The sequence below is a fragment of the Penicillium verrucosum genome (genome assembly GCF_028828655.1).
Source record: "Penicillium verrucosum strain IBT 35672 chromosome Unknown utg000001l_segment0_segment0, whole genome shotgun sequence".
Lineage (NCBI taxonomy): Eukaryota > Fungi > Ascomycota > Eurotiomycetes > Eurotiales > Aspergillaceae > Penicillium > Penicillium verrucosum.
In genome coordinates, this window is record NW_026643210.1 from 365,189 (window position 1) to 382,331 (window position 17,143).

At 49.0% G+C, this 17,143-nt stretch overlaps 5 protein-coding genes across 5 annotated transcripts; 2 read left to right on the forward strand and 3 right to left on the reverse strand.

Annotated features, from left to right (window-relative positions):
* Positions 1-3,198: 3,198 nt before the first annotated feature.
* N7516_000120 (uncharacterized protein) lies at positions 3,199-4,193 on the forward strand (the record flags this gene model as incomplete). The annotated part of the gene is made up of 2 exons (XM_057212842.1): positions 3,199-3,590; positions 3,647-4,193. Exons 1-2 carry the CDS (start codon positions 3,286-3,288, stop codon positions 4,191-4,193), a joined length of 852 nt encoding a protein of 283 aa, XP_057074725.1. The 5' UTR covers positions 3,199-3,285.
* A 1,207-nt stretch (positions 4,194-5,400) lies between these two features.
* exg2 (putative exo-beta-1,3-glucanase) lies at positions 5,401-8,160 on the forward strand (the record flags this gene model as incomplete). Its single annotated transcript, XM_057212843.1, has 3 exons — positions 5,401-6,627; positions 6,685-7,697; positions 7,749-8,160. 3 exons carry the CDS (start codon positions 5,401-5,403, stop codon positions 8,158-8,160), a joined length of 2,652 nt encoding a protein of 883 aa, XP_057074726.1.
* Positions 8,161-8,368: 208 nt separating this feature from the next.
* On the reverse strand, positions 8,369-12,256 carry N7516_000122 (hybrid sensor histidine kinase/response regulator; the record flags this gene model as incomplete). Its single annotated transcript, XM_057212844.1, has 2 exons — positions 8,369-8,662; positions 8,741-12,256. The coding sequence occupies 2 exons, from the start codon at positions 12,254-12,256 to the stop codon at positions 8,369-8,371; spliced, it is 3,810 nt and encodes a 1,269-aa protein (XP_057074727.1).
* A 381-nt stretch (positions 12,257-12,637) lies between these two features.
* Positions 12,638-13,012, reverse strand: N7516_000123 (uncharacterized protein; the record flags this gene model as incomplete). The annotated part of the gene is made up of 1 exon (XM_057212845.1): positions 12,638-13,012. The coding sequence occupies one exon, from the start codon at positions 13,010-13,012 to the stop codon at positions 12,638-12,640; it is 375 nt and encodes a 124-aa protein (XP_057074728.1).
* Positions 13,013-13,657: 645 nt separating this feature from the next.
* On the reverse strand, positions 13,658-17,094 carry N7516_000124 (putative SNF2 family helicase/ATPase; the record flags this gene model as incomplete). The annotated part of the gene is made up of 4 exons (XM_057212846.1): positions 13,658-14,065; positions 14,119-15,902; positions 15,970-16,753; positions 16,810-17,094. 4 exons carry the CDS (start codon positions 17,092-17,094, stop codon positions 13,658-13,660), a joined length of 3,261 nt encoding a protein of 1,086 aa, XP_057074729.1.
* Between the last annotated feature and the right edge of the window lie 49 nt (positions 17,095-17,143).

The window sequence follows — 17,143 nt, forward strand, 5'->3', positions numbered from 1 at the left end:
AAACAGCCTCATCCTAGGTCCAAACCTTTCTTGCAAGTCAAAATATATTGTAGCAGGCCGAAACCGCCTCTTGATCCCTTTGCCTAGTTGACAAGGATCCACCATTCTATTTTATAAGCTTACCGTGGGCGCTTTATAGGGGTTTTAGTTCCCACTCATTTGACAAGGGGTTTAGAACCTTGCACCAGCTGACTGCGCCCACATATCAAATTTGGACCAATAACACCCAAACTAGTAGAGTCAAGATGTTTGACAAACATACTCGTACTCCGTACTCCATACGTGTTCAGCATATCTGCGCCATAGTGGAGTGAATGCGAAACAAAGACCCGCCTAGAATTGATGCAACTGCAGAGAAAAGGTCCTTGCATGCGAGGGATCAAAATCGAATGTCGAATATTCTTTAGGCATTCCAGGGCTTCCAGGGCCCTTCTATACAGTTCCCGAGACAACTATGCATTGCGGCCCAGGGCGGTCTGTAACGTGGCAGCCACGAGAATTCGGGAGAAATGAATTGAAAAAGTCTGTGCATTCTGTTAGCGGATATCATAGCCTCTCCGCTCAATCTAAGCGGGTCAAACTGGGCGCTACTCCGTATACAACATAGTATGCTCTGTCTCTTTCTCTCTCAACCTAAACTCATTTTTTTTAGAGCCCGATGTTCGGAGTGCATGGGGGGTATAATATGAATGTCGTTATTGTTCAGACTTGGGCATTCCTATAGTTATCGTCAATGTAAGAGATATAGATAATCGGGGAATATCAATGTCTTTCACAAAACCACTAGTCTTGAAGAGTAGTAACACAATGTCGATCACACGGCATCCAAGACCAGAATAAGCATAGGGGAAGAAGACCTAAAAAGTCCATTTCTTTCACTTCCTCCCCCCTACGGGTGACTAAATATGCCTTCCGACACATAACTCTCTCATTGGTTATTACCTCACCGCCTGGTTCATTACAGTTTTATTTGTATACTATATATACACTTTACAGATTCAATTCAGATTCAATTCAGATTCAATTCAGATTCAATTCAGATTCAATTCGGATTCAGTTAGTAAGATAGTAAGATAGTAAGAAATCAAGAGTCAAGACTTAAGACTTAGGAGTATAAAGAGCCCGGTGTTAAAAAATTAATATCGTATTTTGTTAAACAACCTCCTATATATATATATGTTTGCCCTATTTGTTCGTTATTTACTATTTGTTAGCTTGTTTACCATAATCGAGCAGAGTTTAGATGGTTATAGCAGGGTATATAACCCCCTACATTTCTAGTTTAATCAATTAATAATTCTTCCTCTGCTTTCTCCCCACATAGTAACAGCTTGCTCAATAGTATTCATTTATAAAAAATACTATATAAAGTAACTAGTTATTCAACAACGGTACTTGTGAAGTGAGAGTGGATCGAAATTATTGCCTGGCAATATAAACCAATGAGAGAGTTATGTGTCGGGTGGCATACTTAGTCGCCCGTACTCCCCCCCTTTGCCCCCATTTTCCTGCGTGTCACGCGTGATTGGTCAACTTACTGCCAACTTATTCCAGACCGCTCACCCACTTCATCCCCTTTCTTTCATCTTTGCTTCAACTTGACCAAAGTGGACAGGAATATCTTGGTATTGCCCTGTCATTTGACATATTTATTTCACATATTTTCTACCTGATTTTCTACCTGTCTTCCACTTGTTTTTTTTTTTTTTTTGGGCGGTGGTTCTTTATCCAAGTGTGTTTCGCGACTTAAAGCTCCCGGACCCTCACGTTTTCTTGATATACATATCCTGCAGGCTTGGAACCCTAGGATCTTTTTTATTTTGGTTCGAAGAGTTCTGGTGGCCTTCTTATTTCATCTAGTCTCATTTGTTTTCTCAAAATTTTTGCATCTAGACCTGCATTCGATCATCGACTCTTGAAACATTTGACCCCCCCGCGCCCGGCCATTTTACCGTCGGAATTCAGTCACCTCTCATGGAAATTGCGACCTAAACTCGATATTCGCCGAAAATCTGTCTCTATCCACTCGTGGTTTGTCCGACTACGGTTGCCGTGATTACTGTTCAATCGGAGGACTTTGGGGACAAGTGTGATGTTGCTAGAAAGATACTAGTCAACCTTTAATTACTTCGACCATCGGCATATCCTCACAATATGGGAAACACTCAAGGGAAACCGGTGTCGTGCAACGATGCAGGTAGGTTTATTGGACTCCAATCGGGGACATCTGCGGGACTACCTGGAGTTACTGATTATTTCGAATAATCTGCTGATCGCTTTTTGCCTATTAGTCAACCTCAATCATTTCCGGCTCCTGCGTGTCGTTGGAAAGGGTGCATTTGGAAAAGTACGAATCGTCGAAAGAAAGGACACGGGTCTTACATTCGCCCTAAAATATATCCGCAAAGAGGAAGGTTCGTTGGAAACTTCAAAGCCGTCAAGCCGAGAGCGCTATAGCTGATACTCATTTCAGTGGTCCGTTCGGAAAGTGTACGGAATATAATTCGCGAACGGAGAATGCTCGAGCATTTGAACCATCCGTTCCTATGCAATTTGCGATACAGTTTCCAGGACATGGAGTACATGTGAGTATTCCAGAATCGACTGTCGTTACCCCTCACTGACCCAATTGAAGCTATATTGTGGTTGATTTAATGAACGGCGGCGATCTTCGATTCCATATCTCTCGGAAATGCTTCACAGAGGATGCAGTGCGGTTTTGGATGGCCGAATTGGGCTGTGCTCTGAAATATATCCATTCACAGGGTATCATTCATCGAGACTTAAAACCAGACAATGTCCTGTTGGATTCCGATGGACATGTCCATTTGGCTGATTTTGTAAGTTATATCGACGTGGACCGCATTTGTGTGAGCTTCAGCTAACTTGGGATTTTCAGAACGTGGCATCCGACTACCGACCAGGGAAGCCTCTTACAAGCAAGTCAGGAACACTAGCCTATCTTGCCCCGGAGGTCTACGAAGGAACTGGCTATACCTTTGAAGTCGATTGGTGGTCATTAGGTGTCACTTTTTACGAGTGCATCTATAATAAGGTATGGGATATTTGTTTCCCGTCTACTTTCCTGTCTAACTTTCTGTGCAGCGACCATTTGAAGGGCGAAGCCAAGAAACCCTGAGTGAAAACATCAAAAAAGCGCAGCCGAAATACTACGTCACCAATCCCGCGGTATCAGTAGCTTGCTTGCGGGCATTGGGATCATTGATACAAAAAGATCGGAGTCAACGAATTGGCGCCATTGGATTTGAGACCTACACCTCACACATGTTCTTCGCTGAAATCGACTTTGATGCCCTGGAGCGCAAACAGATCCCGCCAGTATTCCGCCCATCAAGCGACAAAACTAACTTCGATGCGACTTATGATCTAGAGGAGCTGCTTCTTGAAGAAGCGCCATTGGAGGCCAGAGCGCGCAGGCAAAAACCGCGCGCTGAACTAAGGGACGATGCCACCGCGAAAGAGATTCGGGATGATGAGCTTCATCGTCTCATTGAAACAATGTTTGAACCGTTTGACTACACCCTGACCAGTTACCAAGGCAATGCCGCAGAAGCTATTGCTGCCGTAATGTGGGTTTCTCTCCCAATCAAGATCATTGCCCCGTTGTGCTAACAGTGTCTTCCAGAAACCCCGAGGAGTGCCTTCCAATGGCGACAACAACCCAAGGGAACACCACAACCCCAGCAAACCCAACTGTACATGCCCGTCAGTTCTCACACCCCGACCAGTCTAAAAATACATCTCCCATCCAAGCCGACGGCTCTCCCTATCGTGCTCCACCAAGTGACAACATGACCACAGTCAGCGAGACACTTGACCCCAATGACCCCGCGGCTGGCCAGCCCCCTCCTTCCCCCTCAAGCCGCGTTTCGCCTTCACCGCCGCCTGCTCCATCCTTCCACCGACCCTTACCCCCCAACAATCGACACCGTGGTGCCACTCGGCAAATGAGTAAAAGTGGAGGCGTGCAAATGGTCCTAAACGAGGCTGGCAGCTGGAGTGAGCTGGCCCACAACTCCACCCCCGCCGATGGAATGGATGGCGATGATAAGGGCAAACAAGCCAATGGCATGCTATCATTCTTCAGTCGGAAGAAGGGCCGCGACCGCAGCCCCAAGCCGACGGAGCCAGGCGTTTTGGGCAAAGAGGGAGCCAGACAGATCATTAGCTGATAGCTAATGATAGGCTCACCTTTGGTGAAAACCAATTGGCGCGCTCATCCGGGTGGCGCTGTCGCTGTTGACAATATACCCGCACAATATGGACTATCGTGCCAAGATACGTGGTTCTCGGCCGGGACAGCAATGTTACCCAATACCAAGCCCTGGAGGAGGTCAACCATTAGATGTCAGCTCTGTCAGCTTTAACTCCTTGGCCGGGTTGCCACTACTTGGACACGCTCCGGCTCCGGCTCCGTTGAGAGCAGCCGGAGGGAGACAGCCTTGCTGACTCTGTCTAATTTGCATTTTGCATATTGACTATGCATTTCTCTGCCTTGATCTCTGCAGCAAGAGATGCAGTGCTCAAGGCACCATCTCCCTTTCTTTCTATTAGATTCCCCGGACAAAGCGAGAATTTATTTATTCATCTTCATCATCTCTATATATCATCCTTTCTCCCCTTTTCTCCATCCTCCCCTCACAGCTGTACAGATATTCATGACAGACACAGACACCCTGACTGGCGCTTTGATTTTTTTTTTTCTTTTTTTTTTTTTTTTTTTTTTTTTTCATATTACTCTTTCGGTTGGCTTTCAGTTCTGTCTCTTTTCTTTTCGCGATGTCCTTTTTAACCTTGTATTGTGTTTTGGAGTTTCCATACCCTGACTTGTTGATATGAGCATTTGTATTTTGGTTAGAATGGACCGGAGCTTGCATGTCTGTTTGGACTGGGATAGGTGTATTTAATGTTATTGCATCTCAATCTATGAAATTATTCTTTTCCCTAGAGATCTCAACCTGTTGTTCCGCAACCATTCCCATCTATAAGATACCCTATAAGATATAGTCCAACATACATATAAAACTTGAACAAAGGGCATTATAGAGAATATACAATCCCTTGGCAGGATCCAAGTGGGGAAAAAGCAAAACAAAGTAGTCTTATGCCGACTCCAAATAGAAAATGAGATTCCAAGAATCTCCCAAGAATCTTCCAAGAATTCCAAGACAGACTGAACCTTTTAAATTCCAACTTGACACATCCCACGTGTCCAACTTCAACCTCGACTCATTTTCCATTCTTTCCCCCTTCTCCCACTTCCCCCTTACCACCTAATCCAATCAAACACCCCCACAAACAACAAACAATTCCCCCCATTCCCATCCCACCGATCAGCGATCAGCGCATACCACACCCAACAACCCCCACCTATCTGGCATGCCCAGCCAATCCCAAACCCGAGACCGACCCGACAGACGCGATCGGGCTCGGGATCGGGATCGGGATCGCGACCGCGCACGCGAGCAAGAGCGCTCCCACCGCCGAGACCGAGACCGGGACCGCGAATACATCCGCGGCCGCTACGAAGACGTCGACGAAGGCGCAACATCCAGTCCTGGGAACGCGCGCACGGCGAAGTACCGGTTCCGCGGGGAATCAGGGTACGAGTCGAACTCGCAACATGAGCGCGAGGAGTATGATGAGGAGTGGGAGCGGGAGCGGCGTAGGGAACGGAGGCGCAGACGGAGGGAGGAGGATGAGGCGGCGGGGATTGGGTATGGGGAGGAGAGGAGGCGGGATAGGGATAGGGAGAGGGAGAGGGGGACTTCGAGGGTGAAGGACTCGCCCGCTGCGTCGCCTACTAAACGGCGGGATCGGGAGAGACGGTATCGCAGAGATGAGAGTGTTAGTGCGAGTCCGGCTAGAGAAAGACGGATGAGAGATGTTGATGTTGATGTTGAGGCTGAGGCGCGTCGACGGAGACGGCGTGAGCGTGAGCGCGAGCGCGAAAGAGAGCGGGAGCGGGAGCGGGAAATTGATGCTGCTGCTGCTGCCTCGCCGGCGAGGAAACATCGCAGCACTGAGTCTACGAGTAGTGCTTCGCACCTCTTGAGTGTGGATGCTATGGCTCGCCTTGCTGCTCAGCACGAAGATGTGGATCGCATGGAACAGTCTCGCGAGGAAGATGATTCGCGTCGGGAACGTCGACGACAGCGGAAGCGAGCTGCTCTGGACGGTGCTGCTGGTGCGGCGCTTGGTGCTGGAATTGCAGAGGGTCGTTCACGCCATAAGGCTGGTGCGCGTGTCGTGTCTGGTGCTTATTTGGAAGAGGGACATAGCTCCGATGCTCGGGTTCGTCGTCGTGGAGGTGGTGGTCCTGCCGTGGAAGATCATTGGAAAGATGAAGATAGCTGGGAAGGGAGCTTGGAGAGTCGCGGAGGGCCATCGGCTTGGAAGTTTTGGTCTAATTGGTCGAGGAAGAAACGTATCTTGGTCGGATGTCTACTTGCGGTCCTCCTCCTGCTTGCCATCATCATCCCGGTTGCAATTGTTGTGTCAAAAAAGAAAGACTCAGATCCAAAGTCGAGTTCCTCGGGTTCCTCAGACTCTGGCGATAGCTCTACTACCTCTAATCTGGGCAGTATCAGCCGCGACAGCATACCGGTGAGTATTGCGTGTGCTACCTTGATGGGATGAAATTTGCTGACAACAGTACTTCAGAGTTACGCCAAAGGTACCGTCCTAGATCCATTTACGTGGTACGAGACCGTAGGGTTCAACCTTACATTCACAAATGAGACTGTGGGAGGTCTTTCTGTCATGGGAATCAACTCAGCCTGGGATGACTCTGCCCGGGCGAACGACAATGTGCCTGCTCTTAACAAGGCGTTCCCCTACGGCAGACAGCCCATCCGCGGAGTCAATATCGGGGGATGGTTGTCCATCGAGCCTTTTATTGTCCCATCTCTATTCAGCAAGTGGCCATCCAGCGCCAGTATCATCGACGAGTACACCTTGACCAAAAAGCTCGGTAACTCTGCAGCGTCCACCCTTGAGAAACATTACGCCGAATTCATCACAGAGTCCGATATAAAAGAGATCAAGGAAGCAGGGCTGGATCATGTCCGCATCCCATACTCTTACTGGGCCGTCACTACCTATGACGACGATCCGTACGTCCCTAAGATTGCGTGGCGATATCTGCTGCGTGCAATCGAGTGGTGTCGCAAGTATGGACTACGGATCAAACTCGACCTCCATGGGCTCCCCGGCAGTCAAAATGGCTGGAACCACAGTGGCCGGCAGGGCAGCATCGATTGGTTGACCGGCACAGACGGTGCCCTTAATCGGAAGCGATCACTTGAGATTCACAACCAACTCTCACAGTTCTTTGCCCAAGATCGGTATAAGAACGTGGTGACAATTTACGGTCTGGTGAACGAGCCATTAATGCTAACCCTGCCCGTCGAGCAGGTCCTAAATTGGACCCAGGAGGCTGCGGAACTGGTCCGCAAGAATGGTATCACCGCCACTCTTGTCCTGCACGACGGATTCCTGAATCTTGCAAAGTGGGACAACATGTTCCAAACTCACCCGGACAACATGTACCTGGACACCCACCAATACACGACCTTCAACACTGGTGAAATCGTCTTGAACCACACCGCCAAGGTCAACGTTATCTGCGATAATTGGTACCCCATGCTCAAAGAGATCAACACAACAAGTTCTGGGTAAAATATCGCTCCGTTTTCTTTCTCATTTCATACGCTAACACAAACTAGATGGGGTCCAACCATTTGCGGCGAATGGTCACAGGCAGACACAGACTGCGCGCAGTATGTGAATAACGTCGGCCGAGGCACCCGGTGGGAAGGAACCTACGATACCAGTTCCAAAACGGCATATTGTCCAACAGCGGACGAAGGAACGTGCAGTTGCGCAGATGCCAACCAGGCCCCATCCGAGTACTCGACTACATACAAGAAGTTCCTGCAGACGTATGCCGAGGCACAGATGTCTGCCTTTGAAACGGCGATGGGATGGTTCTACTGGACCTGGCGGACGGAGTCCGCCGCACAGTGGAGTTACCGAACTGCGTGGAAGAATGGGTATATGCCGAGCAAGGCATATAGTCCTTCATTCAAGTGCGGCGATACAGTGCCGGACTTTTCCGATGCAGCGGAAAGCTTCTGAGATGAATCTGTTAATATTTTGTTTGCATTTTGCGTTTCATTTATTGTTTGCATAGATACCATGGATAAAGATTAGAATTCTTGCATATGATTCCAATGCCATCTGGATATTGGATATCTTACCCACCCACGGTTCATCTGTTTCTTCGAGTCAAACTAACCTCCCTTCATCTCACTCCGATGCTCTGTCATCCTGGATATGTATGTATCTACGCCTCAAACCACCCCCCGGCCTCCCACACACCAGGCCGATAAACAACCTCCTCCCGCACCCATTGAAGCTTAACACCCCCAAGCAACCGATCAACCCTGTGGAAATCAATCGGCTTCATAACCCACCCATCAAAGCCCGACTCCATATACATTTTGCGATTATCCTCGAGCAAGGAAGCCGAGACAGCAAAAATGGGAATTCGAGGTGCAGGCGTGGTCTCGTTAGCTAGCTCTTGCTGCTCGTATTCGCGTATCATCTGTGTTGCACCGAGGCCATCGACGATAGGCATCTGTAGGCGGAAAATCAGGTATTAGTATATATTGATTGACTTTCGAAGTGTATAATTGGTTGGTATTGGTAGACATACTTGTAGATCCATCAGCACTACATTGAAAGCAGTGGGATTCGCTTTGTACGCATATGCGCATTCTTTTCCGTTGCTTGTCATGTGTACCGTGTGACCAAGCTTTTCGAGGCGCTTTTGGACAATCGTGCTGTTGGTTGGGTCGTCTTCCGCGACGAGGACGTGGAGGTTCCAGTCCATTGTGGGAGAGGGGCTTGGTTGGGTTGTTGGAGGTTTTGTTGGTGAGATCGACAAGGTTTCTCTGATATGAGATTTGGATACTTCTGATGATTGACTGAGGTCTTTCTTTGGAAGGGAAGTGGTTGGTTTATCTGGCTTGTTGCTCTGTCTGAGTGGTTCGCCAGAAAGAGAGAGGTTTCTTGATTCGCCGGTTTTCAGGCTTACATCGACGTTAACGATGGATCCAGCTGATTCAAACTCAGAAGTTTGACCACATTCACACGGAATACCGTCTGCTTTCTGGCTTGTCATGCAACTTGAGGATATGGTGTTTTGCTTTGGGTCTTGTTTTCTTTCATCTTCCTGCGGAGGTTTGTTTGACGTACTGCATAAGTTCTGCTTTTGACCACTATATTCATCCGGAAGAGGAAACGCAAGCCTTATCTTGAAGCAGCTTCCCTTGCCTTCTTCTGACTTCAGGCTTAGCTGGCCGTTCATATTGCGCACGATTCGGGCTACTAGCGCGAGACCCAAACCAAGCACACATTCAGTCGCTTGGCCACTGGAAGTACGTTCGTATGACTTGGGATTCTGCATGTATCCCTTGTTGGAAACTTGTTCCAGCTCGCAGAACAATGTCTCGACAGTCTCTTGGGACATGCCAGACCCAGTATCGTGTATTGCTACTTCAACACAAATATGATCTGGCTCCAGCGGCTCCGGTACGACACAAGACTCGATCGTTACTGCTCCCGTGGATGTGTGCTGTATCGCATTGCTAATCAGGTTGGTGATCACCTGGCGTACCCGTCGTTGATCTCCAAGGACGGGAGGTAGGACTGCATGTTGGACTACTTGCAGATCGACATGCTTCTGTCTTGCTTCTTCCCAGAATATGTCTGTTGCTTCCGTGAGGGTCTCTGATAGATCGAATGTCTCGTCCTTTATTAAACGTTGTCCGTTTTCGGCATTTGTGAGGTCTAGGAGGTCATTGATGATGTACACCAACGACTTGGAGGCCGAGTGAGATCTGGAAATGTGATCCCGTGTCTCTTGATCTAGAGATCCGTCAAGAACAATTTCTAGGTAGTTGATGATGGCATTGAGTGGTGTTCTGAACTCGTGCGCGGAATTAGCGAGTAAAAGCCTCATCAACTGGTTGTTCTGCAATGTAGCTTCTTTCTCTTGCCATATATCAGTGAAAGTGCGATACAGCAAAGACAGAACAGATGCCTTTCCAAACTCTGCTGATGACCACTCATGTTGTCGACTTGATCGCTCTGAATCAGACGCGAGGTTACCACTTTCTAAATCAGCCCGAAAGAAGATAATAAAATCACGGCCGTCCACTGAAAGAGGAACGTAAAGCAAGCCGGAAAGATGATGAAAGCCGGGCGAGTAGTTGAGATCCTGAAAATCGGTAGCGATATCTCCGGACCAAAACACAGTATCGTTCTCTTTAGCTTTCATGTATTCAAACAATGCCAGAACTTCCTGCGAGTCAACCGGTTTCCCCAATATCTTGGACTCGCCCATAATCGACGCTGCAGCGTAATCTGCTCCGAACAGACTGAGAAGATCACCAGGTGGAGTCTTGATAGTCTGAGGTGTGCTCACTTTGTCCAAGGAGATGCCCGGCCCTCGAAATTGGAACGGCAAGGTGTAGGACAGGCGCTCAATGTTACTTGAAACCGCCTCGGCCACAAACCAGCAAACCTTCTGGATGAGCGGATGGAGTCTTTGGCTACTGTTGTAAGACTGACAGGATATGAGTCCCCAAAGCTTGCCAAAAACCTTGACTTGAATTGACAAACAAGCCTTGACGGGATTATCGGGGTGCGGCGTTGGGAGCGCACGTGCTGCAGAGAGATAGGTATTTGACATGTCGAGGGCCCTTTTGTTGGTGGAAGCCCGATACACAAGCTTTGAAGTGCCCTGGCTCCCAGAAAAAGAGGCACATACAGTATTGCGTGTATATAGTTTCTTCACGCCGTCGGGGAAGGTCGATTCCGGAAACCGCATGCCTTCGTACGATGTTAGGCCCGACGAAGTGTCAACCGCATCAGCGACCACGATTCCGTTGCGATCACTATCGAAATGATACATGGTCGTTCTGTCGAATTGAATGAGACTTTGCAAAGTGGCAATGGCATGTTGAACGAGTACTTCCAATGTTTGAGAATTTGCCAGGCGCTGGACAATTCGAGGGACATTGTTGAGAAGCTCTGATGACTCTGGAACTTTGCTGGTTCTGGTATTAAGGCTTTCCCCCGGAGGACGTACATCCTCGAGAAATGCCCCATAAGTCATATCCAAGTTTCGACTATCTGATGTTGTCGTTTGACTCTCGGGATTCTCCATGTCGGAATCCTTTCTTTCCTGAGCCTCAGGTTGTAGCTCACAGATCACATAGTTCTTATATACAGTGCTGGTATGCATGGTACACCAAGTACCCTGGGTATACCCGTCAGATGATAAAACAGAAAGAAAGAAAACCTCCGGGCCAGAGTCCTCGATTGAGTAGTCATCACTCAAAACAAATTGAGCATGAGCAAGAAAGTTGCTCTGTTGCCAGGACGGCAATATACCACAAAACGTTTGAAGCTCGAAGAGGTTATCAGGAGAATGCCCAATGATTTCCTTGGTGTTGTCACTCGCTATCTGCACTTCGAAGTTACCGTTAGACTCTGTCATCACAACGAGCGCACCGAATGACTGAATGAAAATGTCCTCTTCATCTTCATGCGAGTAGTAAATTCCCGTTGTTGTCTTGTGGAAGTCAAGGATTTCGCCACCGTTTTGCACAGTGCTTTTCAATTGTTCCAAATGGTCATGATTATGACTGGCGTAAGATTGCCCTTTGAGCACTGGTGAAACATCGCCCCCGCCACCACTCTTTTGATTCAGTCGAACGAGAGAGTCGGGCCTATCCGGGGCACCACCATCAGAATTCATTCTCTTCTCGGGTGAATTCTTATGTTGAGGGGCGGCTTGTTCATTGGTGAAGCCTGCGCTCCATGTGTCCGGAAAAGGAGATATCGGTGTTTCAAGCTTATCAAGGGAAGGTGTCTGGAGGGCGGATGACGGTGTGGAATCAAACGAGACAACTGAGCGAACAGGAAAGACTCTTTCCGCCGAGTCAGTCCCCAGCTGAGGCAGTTTCAACTTCGGGGATGGCAGCTCAGCTACTGTGGATATCTCAGTCTTGTTGTCAGGCATGATACACATGGCCTTCGGTATAGATAACGTTCGCGCGAGAGACTGCTTCTCTTCTTTCTTGCAATTTGGGTCATCCTCGTTACGGTCATCGTAAATGACCGTCCAGCCGCCGTTGTCTTTGATGTCAGATGGTGAAGACATATCTCAATGTTCAATCCTCGGCGGAGAGAACAGTTAAGAATGGTTCGAACTAAGACCACCAGTGTTAGTTCTAACCCAGGCAGACAGTTTAACAGGAAGCGACTCACGGAAAGGTAGTGATAGATTCACACGGTTAAGCAAAGACTAGCAACGTCCGAGACATCGTGTATCAAGCGTAATTTGGGCAGCACACGAGGTGTATGAATAAAGCCAAATGAAGTTTGAATGGCAAGATTCGAAGATCCCCACGAATTCTATGTTTCAACCGGGGTTACCGAGGGGATTATTCCCCAGCTCATGCTTTCTCCTGTGAGCTTTCAACCTATCAAAGCATGAGCCACCAGAAGCAAGCTTCCTCCCTGGGAGCATGCCCTCGGTTCCCTAGTCCGGTTCGCCGGAAACTACCATCAGAAAGTCGCTCGCAGGCGTATGGGCCAGAATTTTAGATCCATGGTATGAGCTCCGGCAAATGGTCTGGTCGGCCCTGGCTAGAACGCATCCCAAACCACCCAAGCAGTGCGAGCTTTTGCTTACCCCCGTCCACTCTTGGACTTTGGGAGACTTGGCGTGCTGACCAATTCGATGTGCTACCAGGGTAATCCAATTAAGGGTATCCAGGGCATTACCGGCATTCGAGTTAGAGCGCACAAAGGCGAGACTCAGCGATTCCGGGCCAGAACCATAGAACCTGACATGGAGGTACCTGTTCTGGCCCCTCGAGAATCTGCGCGGCTCGGATGGGGATACCCCACACATCCTACAAAAGAAAAGTGGTCTTCTCAGTTAGTGTGTGATGGACGTGCTGGATGGCGATATGGAAAACAGCTTGGATTTTGACAACTGGATTCTCAATTAGCTTCTGTCCTGCCGTGTCAAGCATCGAGATCAAGTCATAATAGATCGTAGAAGTTGACTTAGTTCACCCACGAGTATCAAATAAAGGGCGACATATCGCACCCTTGCAGTAGAGCTTGACGGACCCCTATCCATAGTGACGGTAATTATTATCCAAGATCGCAGGTATTCCAATCGGACCACAATGCCGAGTCCAATTGTGAAATCGCCAAATCTAAATTGGGCCGCAATCTGACTCGTGGACATTGTTTCCGGATACATGGGAGGCGCGAGGCCAGTCATGAAACGACCAAGGTTCCACCATTCTTTGGACTATAGCAGCCCCAGGCCGACGATGGGGAATGAAAGACCTGGGGATGAATGTTTCGACATAGTAGCAAGAAGTTCAGGAGGTGTACGAAATGAACCAATAAAATATAATCAAACAAGAAAAGAGATAAATTCAGCAGAAAGACTTTAAACACGTTCCACACGCCAACCAGGACTCCCCAGAGTTCTCTCCATACATCATTTCATAATTTCGTACCATGCTGATAAACAATCCGATTACCAGCGTCGACCGTAAACTGAGTCTTCATTCCGTGGCCGATTAGCCTGGCCCTCATTTCCCCGGTTGCGTGGGGCAGACTGTGTTGCTTCCTGCGAGGAGGAATTAACAGGCTCAGTCTCATCCCCGGTATTCAGCAGACGAGTAGGCTGATTGAAGTCCAGGGTGCTCTGGTTATCCGTGAATCGCGATTCTGCATCACGACCAAAGAGCGCCATCATGTCGCGCATGGTGAGCTTGCCAGCGCCAGTCTTGCCCTCGATAGTGGCATTGGCCAGTTCACGTTTGCGGTCCTGCAGGGCAACAATGCGTTCTTCCACGGTACCCTTGATGACCATCTTGTAGATTTTGACGTCAACGGTTTGATTCAGGCGATGCACGCGATCAATGGCTTGCTCCTCCACAAACTAAGTCTCGGGTTAGCATAATACGCAATAGCTTATAGAAAATTGCAACTTACGGGATTCCAGAAGGGTTCCAAGATGACGACGCGGCTAGCGGCTGTCAGATTGAGACCCAATGCACCGGCACGCAGACTGCAGAGTAATACACGAGTGCCACTGTTGTTTCGGAGCTTTTCGAGACTGGCCTCGCGGTGGTTATTTGTCATTCCACCGTCGTAGCGGGCGAAGCCAATATTGGCACTCTTCAAGAAGGGTTCGATCTTGTCAAGCATAGATGTAAAGACGGAGAACACAATGAACTTGAAGTCCGGTGCCTCGCGATTGAGAATCCGCATAAGATGGCGAATCTTGGTGGATGGAAGCTCTCCGTTTTCTCCTTCGTCGTTGTAGATGTCGTCCGCATCTGAATCGCTTTCATCCTCGGAATCGCTCAGAACGATGGGTTTGCTCTTCCTTCTGGAGGGCGATTCAATCTCATCATCGGTTTCATCGTCCGAAACGAGCCATTCACCACCTCCTTCGGCATTTTCATCGTCTGAACCACCTGCTTTACCGAGATTGGGCATCTTGCGCTGGTCATCAGGTACAACCCAATCGCCTTCTTCATCTTCGTCGTCACTGTCAATAATGACTCGTCGATTTTTGCGAGAACGAACGATTTGCGCTTCGGATTTGCGGGCTGATGGGGAGTCCGGAACATCAAGCTCCTTGTGGCTCTTCTTCGACTTCTTTTTCTTCTTTTTATCTGTGCCCATAACATTGGTATTCAGGTCGGCTTCACATTCGCCGCATCGACTACCACCGTCCTTGATCTCGTTTTGACTTAGGTCCGTTTGACAAACATCGCATTTCTTTGCGACAACGCTCATTGCCCCAAAAAGATCGGCAATGCTGTCAAGATCATCCGGCTTTGACTGTGATGACTGGCTGTTCGTGCTGCCATTCTGCAAGAGAATGTCCTTGTCCTTGGCCAAATCGCCCTTGACCAAGTCTGGGTGGTTACAAGACTGGCGAAGACGCAACAGCAAAACTAAAGCTCCAGCATAATCGACCTTGGCACCACCCATCATTTTCTCAAGACTATTGTCCGTCCGCTGTTCGAGACGTTTGTAGAAGTTTAACTCCCCAGGCATGAATTCGGGAGCCACCTTAATGACCTCACGCTTGGTGATGTGGAATCCATTAGAAGACTTCTTTGGCTTGCCATCTTCTCCTTCTTCACCAGGCTTTACATTGTCGTTCAGTCTGAGGACATCCTTCGTGCGCCGTTTCATGAAGGCCTTCAGATAGACCTGCAGTCGCTGAATTGCGAGACCTCCACGGCCATTGTTCAAAGGCCGACTGATTTGATCTCTCCATGCAGCCAAATCGTCATAGGGCTTCACTCGAAGGAATTTGATCAGACTCTGCAGCTCATCCAGGTTGTTTTGCAATGGCGTTCCTGTCAAGCACCAGCGGTATTGAGCATCCAATGCATATGCTGACTGTGTGGCTTTGGCGTTACGATTCTTGATTGTGTGCGCCTCGTCAAGAATGACACGGTACCAATGAACAGCGAAAATCCCCGCCTTTTTGGCCTTGTCTGATGCTGATGAGTTGAACTCGGAGGTAAGGGTTCCATACGTTGTGATCACAACATCGTATTTGTCCAACGTCGTCGAGGTCTTTGCGCGTGTTGTACCGTGATAGATGCAAACACGCAGCTTGTGAGATGGCTCAACCTTGTCCTTGATTTCCGCCTCCCATTGCTTGATGAGTGCAAGGGGCGCAATGACCAAAGTGGAGGCGATGCAGTTCGGGGGGCAGTTTGGTCGTCTTGCCCTCGGATTCGGTGTTTTCGCTGTCTTCGTGGTCGGATTTGCGGTTTTTGAGCAGCAAAGCAATCGTTTGCACTGTTTTGCCCAAACCCATATCATCTGCAAGGATTCCGCCTTTGGGGAAAATTCCTTTCGACGTCTTTCGGCCCGTCTCTTTATCACTCATCCATCTGACACCGTCAATTTGATGGGGAAGAAGGGTAACTTTTAAGCCTTCGATGACCCCATTATCTTCATCGTCCTCCTCCTCCTCCTCCTCCTCCTCTTCTTCTTCCTCCTCTGCCTCGTCTTCTTCATCCAGCTTGGCAACTTCATCGTCTTGCTCAACCTTGGCAGATGAATCGTCTTCAGACCTAGCCTCGCTATCCTTTGGGTCGTTGACCGTGACCCCTTGAAGTTGAGCAGCAAGATCATCAAGGTCGTCAACTGCTTGTTCCTTCTTCTTGTCCACGACGACTTCATCTTTCTGCTTCTTCTGTGACGTCTTCTTGGATTTCTTTCCGCCCTTCTTCTTCTTGCTCTTAGGTTTCGACTCCGCCTTGTCCTCCTCCTCCTCGAATGCACCTTCAAGCAAAGCCTTGATGTTCTCGTTTGCCATAGCCGTGTCAACGTAGCCATTCATATCCATTGCGCCGAAGCTCGGCGGCGCATGGGCTGAGGCTCTTGGAACAGGATCAGTGTCGTCACGGGTTAGATCAATGAACTTCTGTAAGTTCTTCGACGCGCCTCCGACCTTCGGCGGAACAGGCTTGGATTGGTAGATAGGCCTAGGGGCCCGCGGAGTTGTCCAGGTGACATTTTCAGGCCGCTTGATACTCACTGCACCGTGTTGAAATCCTCCGCGGGGGTTGTTGTAGGCTGATGGTGCCACCGGCTTGAATGGATCCCATGGCTCGCTTCGCTTCACCGACGGCGTAGCGAATGGGGCACCCGACGTGCCCGGTTGGCGATGAGCGTGAGGCGTAGCGCTTGATTGTCCTTGGTGGCGCGATTGTGGCTGCTGTTGTGGCTGCGGTCGAGGGGCGGGTCGATGATGTTCGGCACGGGATTGATTTGGCTTTGGAATGTTGAAAAGGTGGTTTGATCTGTGTTGTGGGGGCCGATCGGCGAGGGTTTTCCGAATTCAGGTTCTTGGACATGTGCGGGGTGAGGCTGAGTGTTGGGCTTTCCTCCTGGGGTGAGGGGCTCCATTGGCGCGGTGCTTTCTCTAGCCATCGTGTTTTAACGAGCGGTGTGGTTTGGATGGAATGTTGTCAGATGGGTA